The following is a 12112-nucleotide window of genomic DNA, read 5'->3' on the forward strand; positions in this document are numbered from 1 at the left end:
TTTTTTTTTTTTTTTTTTGCTGAATTGGCTGAAGCGATTGGTAAAGCTGCACAAGACGTCATGGAAAGTTTGAGTATGGATCGGATTTATGATTACATGTATCACTTAATCTCAGAGTAGGCAAAGCTGCAAGATTACGAATTCGGTCCTTTGTATGCTGATGACAAGCAAAAAAGTTTGCTCAAAAGATCCCTTCAGATGAGAGTCCTTGCACGATTTCCAGATAGGAACAGTGGCGAATTTAGGATTTAGAGTCCGTATTTGATTCTATTGAAACTGTTATGTCTCGTCTAAATCAGGAAATTTGGTTTGTCTTCTCTCTTTGTACAATAAACCAATGTAGAAGAAAGGGGCTATTCATCATTATGCACTCTATATAATCGTAGTATTTTTAGTTTTTTGTATGCTCGTTTTGTCACTGAGGTGTAATTATTATTGATGTTTTGAGTTTATAATTCGTCTTTGATCTCCAATCTTGTTTAAGGCATTTGTTCTCTGCATTTACGACAGAAGAAGCAGGTATTTTAAAGTTTAGGCATTTGTATTTAGGGGCTAGGTAGAAATAGCAAGTTTTAATCTTTATTGATCATTCAAGAGAAAAGAGACTACGACTCCATTGGTTTTGCAATCTTTTAATAATTTTCTTCTGTGATCACAGTAATTGAACAACTATATGATAATTATGTCTTTTTGACATAACTCTCTATCATTAAAGCATAATTGCTTTAAGATGCTTTACAAATGATGTTAAATAAAAAGCAAACTTCATTGATTTAGTACTTTCTACTAATGCAAATCAAGGAAATGTTAATACACGAGTAAGACAATCAAACCTATTTTTTACCTATTTGTAGCTACCGACCCCCGTCTTATAATTAAAATATGTGTACATGGTATTATATACACAAGCATTTTGTGCTCTTTTTGTTCATAAGTAAACAAGGAGATGCAGGTTCTTCCTCACGTTCGTAGACACGGGAAATTAGATGTTATGCTCGTGGTAAAAAAAAATAAAAAATTACAATATCTCATGTTTACATCAAATTATATTATCTTATTATAATTAGTATAAATAACATAAATATCAACCAGTAATTACACTCTCTTCCACTTTTTTGTAATATTGAAAACATAAGTTGTGTATTTGTGTAATTTTTAGTTATAATTAAGTCAAATATTAAGATTGGAATATGCACTATTAACTACTTTGATTTAGCAATTAAAGCCTAAATTAAAAACATATATCATGTGTTTATTATTAAATTGATGTAAACGTTAGAGGTAAATATATTTTTACCCTTATAATACTGTTATATTCTCATACTCCCTATATTTTAAAAAGAATGTTATACTTTCATTTTTACTCTATTTAAAAAGAAAAAGATCTTTAGCTTTTGTGATAATATTTTAATTTTTCACGTGGTTGTATGTTTGAGATCGTAAGATTAAAAAGTATTTCGATACATTTTATATAATGTTAATTTAGGACTATAAAATTTTAGTCAAAATAGGTAAGGAATAATATTCTGTGCCTTCCATCTATTGCCTCTCTTTTCTTTTTCTTACTTCAGGAGAGGAGAGAAATCATGTGATATAACCCGTTACAATTTGATTAGATAAAATAATTTTATATTTATTAATTCATGTGTTATATTTAATAATTTTTGGATCTAAAATAATTATATATAATTTTAATAATATTTGTCTAATGAATGAAAAAAACGGAATTTTTAAGGTGACGGATTGCATGAACGTGGAATATTGCAGACTGGTGATAGTGGGATAAGGAAAATGAAAAGAAAATAAGGCATGAAATAAGCCATCAAGGCGTTGCCGATATTTGCCAAAATTGAGGGAGCAAAAAGTGACGTACCCAACCCCAATTGTTGTACAAGTAGTGGCAAATGAAGAAGCTCATTTGTCATCTACCAATTATCATTATTCATGAATGAGAAATAAAAAACAAAGATTCCTTCAAAAGGTTGTGCAAAAAACGCTTGTGGTAGTTTCATGTCATGACAATTTCAAGCTCTCCCAACCCCACTTATTTCATGTCACTTTTCATCATTATAATTTTGAAAATGAATTTTTTATATGATTATTTTAACTTTTATATTTAATACTAAAGAAATACGCAGTCATGCGTCTTATTTTTTTTTAATCCGTTCTAAAAAATATATTTTCTTTTATTTAATAATTATTTAATTACATAATTTCTATTTTATCTTTAGTGAATTTCCCTTTATAAAAAAAGATAATTAAAAAGTAAACTTTAAAAAAAAAAATTTATAAACTTTATAAAGTCATTATTTATTTTTTAAATTTTGTGTTTGGTTAAATGACAACTCATAAAATAAAATGGGGGAGTAATATTTTCTTTTTTATCAATTGGTAGATTTGCTTGGGAATCCGCGAAGGCATTGGGAAATTAAGTAGCTTCTGCGCTCACCGCTTACGTTACCAACTGCTGCTCAACAATTTGTTTTCCTCCTCTTGTTTTTGGACTATGGAAATTGTTGAACTCTAATCAAAATAAGCCACAAAATATAAAAAGTGATCAAAATAGATTATCTATTTAAAAAGTTAACAAAATAAATTAAATATAATAAATTATTATATTTTTCACTTTTATCTTAATATTTGATGCGATTTGTAAAACATAATAATTTATTATATTTTATAAATAACGTTTGTAAATACCTATAGCATGATACCTATAGAGTTGGGGGGTTAAATTTACGTGGATGGGTGGGGTGGATTAAATTTAAAAATAAAAAAAGTAAATATGATGTGATGTGATATGGGTAGGACAAACACTGTTTATAGTTTGTAATAAATTATTACGTTTTTCATGATTTGACATAAAGAAGATACTACACACTGTTTTTGTTTTTTATTTTTTATGAAAAACGTAATAATTTATTACGTTTTACAAAATGTGTTGAGCGTTAGTTAACCGTTAAGGTAAAAGTAAAAAACGTAATAATTTATTACATTTAATCTATTTTGATAACTTTTTAAATAGGTGACCTATTTTTATCACTTTTTATGTTTTGTAGCTCATTTTGATTTCGAGTTCGAAATTATTTATGCACACAAGTAGTTGCAAACTTACACTATTGGTTCATGAATTAAAGTAAAATTAAAGGGAAGTAATTTACTGTAAAAGTCTAAAAATATAAAACAAAAATTCAAGGTTATCAAAGTATGACCAAAATATCAAACAAAAATCTAAAGATATTACTAATAAAGTATAATATCTACTTGGACCAAAAAAAAAAACTACACCGAGGAAAGTATGTCACAGGCTCACGCCCGAGGAAAGCAATTATTTCAGGTGGATATTTTAATAGTATGAATTTATTTTGAGAGAAATTTATAGCCTATTGAATATGGTATAAATTTTTTTATAGGCTTAATTGTAATATATTTCACCTTTTCTTGTTTAATTTTAGATTATTTAATTCAATTTCTCAAGTAGGATAAATTAACAAGAGGACAGAGATTATAAATTTTATCCACATGCCAAATGGTTCTGATACGAAAAATAATTTAAAATAAAATGGACTTTATCCTATTTTTTATATAAATAAAATAATAAAATTATTATCTCATATAAAGAATGATCTTAGCCGATTTATGATAAAGAAATGGAGTTTGGGCCTAACTCAATCTCAGAAGTGATAAAGAAATGGAGTTTGGGCCTAACTCAACTTCAAAAGCTAGCTCGTGAGGGAGGATTGTCCGAAACAATATAACCAAGGACCTTTTAACCCATCGATGTGGGACTCCAACACCCCGCATGCCTAAGGCGGGGCCCAAACATCGAAAACAAGAATTGGATGGGTCTGGCTTTGATACCATGATAAAGAAATGGACATTGGGTCTAACTCAATCTCAAAAGTTAACTCATAAGGAGAGTATTGTCAAAAATCATATAAAGAGACAAAGGACCTTTTAACTCACCGATGTGGGACTCCAACAATTTACCAAGCGACCCGTCATAGTTTTATGGACTTTGGTCACCTTAAGGCATTTTACGAATCCAACTATTGTTTTAAGTGGTTCGTTTGTCTTCGCCGAGCAGAGATTATAGTGTAAAATCAACTCATATTGTATATTGTTTTTTGGAAACTTTTCAGAAAAATCTGCAGCCGCTACACCCTCTGTCATAGCCTCTGCCTTTCGGGTGAGCACTGTGTGCGCACTGGCAAACCACATGGGAATGTATATTGTATATTGTTTTGAAATTTTAAGTACTAAACAAATAATCATACTCAATTTAATTTATGTGATATTTTTTAGAATATATTTTGACTTATAATTTTTTTATAACTATTTTGGACATTAATTTTTTTCTTTGTACTATTTAAATTATATCACATTGCACAAATTAGATTGAGGTAATAACGTGACGGAGGCCCCATTGTTTCTCTAATGTATTAATGCATCAGTCAACACCCACCCCTTTCCTCTGGCCGCCTCATTTCGTGATCCCCAATTCCTTTCACTGTCCCACTTCAAAAGAAGGTAAGTAGAGCATGAAAAAAATATTTATACTTTATCTAAATTTATAATTGCCCATATTGAATTTTGTGGTCTAGATCCCCTGAGTTTTTTTCATATTTAAATGACAGATATCTGTCCATTTGGACCATCTATTTAGTCACCCAAAGAACGATAATTTACATCGACCTTTCAATAAATAATTATTTCTCTTAATTTTGACTTTTATTATTTGAAACCCCACAATGATAATAATTCAGGGTTATTGTTTCTCCCTTGATTCTGTTGATTTTTTTCGTAATTTGAGAACGGTCAGTAACGTATTTTTCGAACGTAGAAATATTTGAATTTTATCTCCATAAAAAAAGATGTTGTGGATCTTCTTGATATATTTGATTATCAAGAAAGAGTTTTGATTTATAAATATCCCATGAATTTATTGAGACTTTGAAAATGCCTCTTTAATAGATATTTGCTCTCTTTATATATGTGCAATTTAGGTTTTAGAATAGAATAACCACCAAACTAAATTTAGGGTAAAATAGCCCCACAAAAACTCTAACAAAAATTGAACTTTTTTTGTACAGTACACAAAATTTCAGTGTCTACAGATGTCAAGAATTCTAACAGAATTTTGATTCTTCTGGTAGAGTTCTACAAGATTTCGATGTCTATAAATGTCCCTACTATTTCAAGGCTTTACTTTTTGTCGATGTCTATAAATGTCCCTACTATTTCAAGGCTTTATTTTTTGTCTAAGTGTAGGTTTTACTTCTTGTCAAAGTATAGACTTGATGACGAGTCTTGAAGTACTCATAGAGCTTTCATCTTTATGCCGGCTACATATTTGTAGATAATTTATGAGAGAAGAGATAAGGGCAAATTTGATTCTACTAGGCGTGCCAATTTGTTTCTCCCTTAATTCTTCTCTCTTCATTTTCTTCGTAATTCGAGGACAGACAGTAGCGTATTTCTCGAACATAGGAATATTTAGATTTGATATGGATTTTCTTCTCGAACTTAGAAATATTTGGATTTGATATGAATTTTCTCTGAAATTCGAGGGCCGTTAGTGGCGTATTTCTCGAACGTAGGAATATTTGAATTTTCATTCGAGGCATATTTCTCGAACGTAGGAATATTTGAATTTTCATTCGAGGCATATTTCTCGAACGTAGGAATATTTGAATTTTCATTCGAGAGCCATTAGTGGTGTATTTCTTAAACGTAGGAATATTTGAATTTGATCTCCAAGGTAGAGTTTTGATCTATAAATATCTCACGAATTTAATTGGACTTTGAAGACTCTATTTGCTCTCTTTATATAGGCGCAATTTAGGGTTTAGAATAGAGTAGCCACCAAACTAGATTTAGGGTAAAGTAGTCCTACAAGAACTCTAATCAAAATTAAACTCTACCAAAATTGAACTCTTCTTGTAGAGTACACAAAATTTCAGTTTCTACAAATGTTAAGAACTCTAATAGAATTTGAATTTTTCTTGTAGAGTTCTACAAAACTTCGATATCTACAATAATTAGGAGTTGAACTATAATTAAGAGGAATAATTATTTGTTGAAAGGTCGCGTGTGAATCACCGCCCTTTGGGTGGCTGATATGCCATTTAAATACGAAAAAAAAAGTCTAGGAGTCATAAGACCCTGCAAAATTCAGTATGCGCAACTGCAAATTTAGACACAGTTCAGATATTTTTCGCACCTCTTTGCTGTATTTTATATAATAAATCCCTATACTTAATTATAATTAATGAGTATATTCGCTTATCTTATTACTTTCTCCATTTACTTTTACTTGTTACAAATTTTCTAATTATATTTTTATTTTTATTTGTTATTTTTAACATATCAAGGAAAGATAAATTTTTTTCCTCTTTTATCTTTAGTATTGATTGTTTTTTCTCCAAATTAAATTTAATATATAATATAAATAATATTTAGTAGGAGTATTATGATAAAGTAGCTATGTTAGTAATTATTTTTTTTAATTAATCAAATTATGACAAGTAAAACTAAATTGAGGGAGTAAGTTGGTCAAATTATAAAAAATGTGGTTTGATATTATAAAAGCAAATCAACAAATTCAACAAGTGAAAAGACTCTTGTCTTAATATGACAATTATAACAAGTTGAGGAGCTTACCACCCTCGTGGCATGATGTACAAATAGTCCAACGTCATCAACTATGCAATAAGTAATCTCTTTATATGACTATTCTTACCTTTATAGCTAATTTTGAGAGGTGAATTATATCGAAATTCACTTTTTAACAAAATAAAAATATTGACAAAGTGACATAGGCTCGATCAATTTAAATTTTAACATGATGTCTAAAGTTTATTGTATGAGAGGAATTACTCTCGAATTATAAGATCAACTTCAACGTTGCCGTTTAAGACATAGTTCTTCCAAAGAGTTTATTCAAAATTTACTCATGGTTAGGATTGTCTCTCACATTTGATTAAAGGAATGATATTTAAAAAAAATAAAATATATTGTCGCTATGTTTGAATGATTGTTACATGGCGCATTGCATTATGTTGCAAGTATAAATCTAAAGAAAATATAAAAGCATACAAGAGTAGAACTATTATAAAGTATATAAATAATAGCACAATCATATCAAATCTATGGTTACATAAAAATGAAACTTTTCTTTGTAACATAATAAATAATAAAAATGAAATAGGAATCAAAACAAATATTATATTAAAGCTAACAAAATATAACACTATTATTAACACAAATGCATAAATAACTCCAAAATATAATTATTAAAATGAAGATATTTCCAAACTTTCTCAATAAATTTGGACCTTGATTAATTCACAACCAATTTATGCTCTTCCTCCCGGATAATGACAATCAGATTACAACCAACCATTTTCCGTTCCTCGTCCCCTCTTAATTTGGTAGATAACCAGCCAACACCATATGATTTTATTTTATCCTCTTATTGAAAGCAAATGAAATTATTTTACCTGAAGAACATGTGATTTGTGGCTAATGTTTAGATTTTGTGACGTTTTATGTTATTTCTTTTTAGTGTATTAAGATTTTTTTAATCAACAATAACTTACTCAAGTGAATTTCCACAACAACGTTCAATCCCCACCTCTGGTGAATAGAGAGAACTCTGTGGACAGTTTTCTACTGCTTAGTGCGCTGACCGAGGAACGAAAGATTACTCTTATGGCTGCCTGTGGGATATCTTGAGAAACCAAAAAAAAAAAAAGTGAATTTTCACAAGTGAAGTATAGTAAGGTTAGAGTGCACTTAGACCATCATTTTGTACTTAAATTTGTTGAATTTGAGCCAAAGATCTCTTGACACAATTAATAAAAAAACATAGCAATTAATAAAAAAAGTAGTGTAGAGCCTACAAGAAAAAATAATATGGTAATCGAGTGATAGATATGAAGGCAAAAACTATAAGAATGAGACTACTGCTGCAGCAAAAGCAACATAAAATTATACATTCGTTAACATATTTTTAATATTCCGTCAACTCAAATGAATCTTAACTACTCTATCATTTTAATTTATTTATCTTTTTATTTAATTTGTTTAAAAATATATTATTTTGATAATTTGCTATTTATTTTTTCATATGATATCTTTAAATTTACAAAATTAAAAGATAATTGATATCTTTTACCTATTTTTAATTTGAAACTATTTAAATATTATGTTCTTTCTTGAATTATGTGTTGGATCAAAATCAAAGGGGACTAAGGACGTAAAATAAATTCCAACCACCGGCAGAAAAATTGTTTATCACAAACAAACAAAGAAAAAGTGGACTGATAGTGAAATATGTTTAATTTTTTAGTGTATTTTTCATTTCCAAAGATTTTGTTTGGTGTATAAATAATGAAGGATTTTGTGAGGAATTAAATATATTACAGTAAAATAAGTAGTTCTTATATTCCTATAAAAAAGTATACATCCTCAGACACAAAATCCCAATTCTCTTCCACCGCCTTTTCTTCCCTATCTATCTTCTTCTCATTTCTCCCTTCACACACACACACACACACACACACACACACAGAGAATTCCGTTATGGCCGGAAGTGGCGTTGTAACAGTTTACGGAAATGGTGCTTTAACGGAAACAACTAAGCAATCCCCGTTTTCCGTAAAAGTGGGTCTTGCTCAGATGCTTCGTGGCGGCGTTATAATGGACGTCGTTAATGCTGAGCAGGCTCGGATAGCCGAGGAGGCCGGCGCGTGCGCTGTCATGGCTCTTGAGCGCGTCCCTGCTGATATACGCGCTCAAGGCGGCGTTGCACGTATGTCGGATCCTCAACTTATCAAAGAAATCAAACGGGCTGTTACTATTCCGGTTATGGCGAAGGCTAGAATTGGGCATTTTGTGGAGGCGCAGATACTTGAGGCTATTGGGATTGATTACGTTGATGAATCGGAGGTGTTAACCTTGGCGGATGATGAGAATCATATTAACAAGCACAATTTCCGTATCCCTTTTGTATGTGGCTGCCGTAACCTTGGTGAGGCTCTACGCCGTATCCGTGAAGGCGCAGCGATGATTCGTACCAAAGGGGAAGCGGGTACTGGGAACATTATTGAGGCTGTTCGTCACGTGCGTTCTGTGATGGGTGATATCAGGGTGCTCCGCAACATGGATGATGATGAGGTTTTCACTTTCGCTAAGAAGATTCAGGCACCATATGATCTGGTGATGCAGACGAAGCAACTTGGAAGGCTTCCCGTTGTCCACTTTGCAGCAGGTGGGGTGGCGACACCAGCAGATGCAGCGCTTATGATGCAGTTGGGATGTGATGGGGTGTTCGTTGGTTCGGGGATTTTCAAGAGTGGTGACCCTGCAAAGAGAGGACGTGCTATTGTTCAAGCTGTTACTCATTACAGTGACCCACAATTGTTGGCTGAAATTAGCTGTGGGCTTGGTGAGGCAATGGTTGGTATTAATCTTGATGATAAGGTGGAGAGGTATGCTAATCGTTCTGAGTGAAAGGCTATGGTTGTAAGTTTAGTAGAAAGTCTTTATTTTGTTTCGAATGTTTACAGTTTTGAGGTTTAATGAGCCTCATCTTGTCGTTGGATGAGCATATGTTATACTCTCTTCGATATGTTCGTCCGTATATTTTAGTTTTGGTTTTATGGTCAGTTGTTATAAATCCTTGGAATGGGATACCTAGATTCATTCAGTTATATGCATTTGGATATTCAACTATGCAGATTTCTGAAAATGTGTGGAATTTATATCGTTTAGCTTGCTATGGTAGTAACCAGATGGGAATCTGGAGGCATTTGTTGATAGTATATATACTTAATCGCTAAAAGATTTGATTGCCCCAACCCACACAGATGTTCATATATATGTGGAGGCGGAGCTAGGTAGGGCCAAGGAGGTTCATCTTCAACGAAAAATTACACGGTTTATACGTGGTTAAATTTATCTGTTATGTTTATGTATAGTAGATGTTGAACCTTTTTCGACTTCTTTGTATTTACTTTTTCATGTTTTGAACTCTCTTGGTGGAAATTCTAGCTCCCCCACTCTATATATGTATTGATTTCATAAATCTAAGGGTCGTTTGGTTTGAAAATGGTTATCCCGGGATAAAGTAAAAGAACACATTTTCCTTTGTTTGGTTAGAGGGATTAATCCAACCCGGGATAACTTATTCCACCATTTTCCCCTTAGTCCCGGGATAACTAATCCCGGTATTAGTTATCCCAGGTTAACCATTTTCAAACCAAACGACTATAATGGATGTATCTTTATAGACAAAACAACGAACGTGGATTAAGGTTAATTCTAATTGGCACTCTTACCTAAGGGTGTCAAGTTGGGGGTGTCTCGAACGGGCCCAACCCGTGTAGTCTTACATTAGGTTTGGTATTTGACAGGAGCCTTTTAAGTATGGTTGGAGTGTGGTCTTTTAAGTTTGATTGCAGTGTTTATGGATTGGAATGGGCATAAAAATTAGTATGTTCAACTCCAACTAATTTGGCGGTTGTAATACACCTAGTCCAAGTTTGAGGTAGTGGGTGTACTCATATGCTGGGACTGGTCTGCCTTCCGTTAGTGCTGATAGTCGATAGATGTAGATTGTCTGTGCTGATTATGACCTTGTTCTGTTCATGTTGGTATTGTTTCACTGTTCACTTCTTTTCAGCTTCTTGCGATTGATTCTCTAGATAAAGAAATCGGGTTGCTATTGGTATTCTAGGTTGTGAACAAGCAATGACTCCAATGACCATACCCGTGAGATAGCTTGTTTCTTTCTTTGTTAGAGTTGGTTTCTGCCATGTTTATATTTTGATTCAATGAATTGGGGCGATTTCTTTATATATGATTTATTGTCGTGAAAGATGCGCTGGGGATATGAGCGTATTGTTTGTGCCAATTTACGGCGGTGAGTTTGGACTTGTTGACCAGATCTACAATCAATTTTCGACGGTGAAAATGTCCGCGCAGTGTGTGAATTTCTTGTATCCTGGTTATGCTAGTCTCCATGCGAGGAGGTTGTTGACCGGCCTTGAGCAACGGCATGTTGCTAATTTGTGTCGAAATGACTTTGTAGCATAGATGTCTATGCTCTACAGAGGGGCTATTTAGCAGTTTAATTGTGAATTGTCTTGAACAAATATGCTATATTTTCACCCTCAGCTTCTGGACATGTGTTGCGGATCAGCTATATTTTGCATGGGGCGTAAAAAGTGGATTGCCTGTCCTTCCATGGACACAAGGGGCACGAGAAACCATATATGTTTTGTCCTCCCTATGTTGTCCCTTTGAGACATCTATACCTTGGAGCAGACAGAGAAGAGTGCAAGTAGGGCTAAAAGTACAGTTGAACTTGAAAAGAACTCCAGTGGTGCACCAACTAATACAACACAACTGCTCCTTTGTTGTTGTTTATGCTGTAAACTACTGGAGTAAGGCAGAGCACCTTTTTGAATTTCCTTGTCGAAATCCACTAACTTCTTTGTCTCAAAGCAAGAGTCGTGGTATCTGATTCAAAATTTTGATATGAATAGAGTGATCTTAATGAAAATTTTACTGGGCCAATGCTGGACTTTATATTCTGAAACAATCTTCTTCATGTTTAACCTGATTCCAATCATAGATTAGGCTCATAGGCCTAGTGTGTTAAGAGGATGCAAACTGAAAGGTAAGACCTTAGAACAAAACCCAACATGAAAGACTGTCTAGAAGAGAATTTCCAGGTTGGTCCTCTATACTCCTCGTGAAACAATGACTAGTGCTAGGTATCTGTTATGGTATGAAATAAGATTAAACAATAATCATATCATAGGTCACCAATGTTTGTTTTTCATACTTTCGCCTCCCTGTTTAGCAATATACGTACGTTAATCTAATGGAACCCCACATGTACACCAGATGCTGGAAGGTGCAACCAACATGTTCATCGTCGAGGGTGTTTTCTTTTCAATCCTCGAGAGTTAATTTGAAATGTCACTTAAATCACAATCTTGGAAATCAAGAAAAGTAACACTAACATTCGCGAACAGAATCAGGTTATCAAGAAATGATCATGTGATTGTAGTAGCAAATTAACTTACTGTACTTGGAACTT

The 12112-nt window shown here is 32.6% G+C and overlaps 1 protein-coding gene across 1 annotated transcript; it reads left to right on the plus strand.

The window, feature by feature from the left end:
• Positions 1-8128: 8128 nt before the first annotated feature.
• On the plus strand, positions 8129-9738 carry LOC107875470 (probable pyridoxal 5'-phosphate synthase subunit PDX1). Its single transcript, XM_016722203.2, has one exon. It carries the CDS (start codon positions 8587-8589, stop codon positions 9514-9516), a length of 930 nt encoding a protein of 309 aa, XP_016577689.1. The 5' UTR covers positions 8129-8586; the 3' UTR covers positions 9517-9738.
• The last annotated feature ends 2374 nt before the right edge of the window (positions 9739-12112 follow it).

The sequence above is a fragment of the Capsicum annuum genome, chromosome 6, assembly GCF_002878395.1.
Source record: "Capsicum annuum cultivar UCD-10X-F1 chromosome 6, UCD10Xv1.1, whole genome shotgun sequence".
Taxonomy (NCBI): Eukaryota; Viridiplantae; Streptophyta; class Magnoliopsida; order Solanales; family Solanaceae; genus Capsicum; species Capsicum annuum.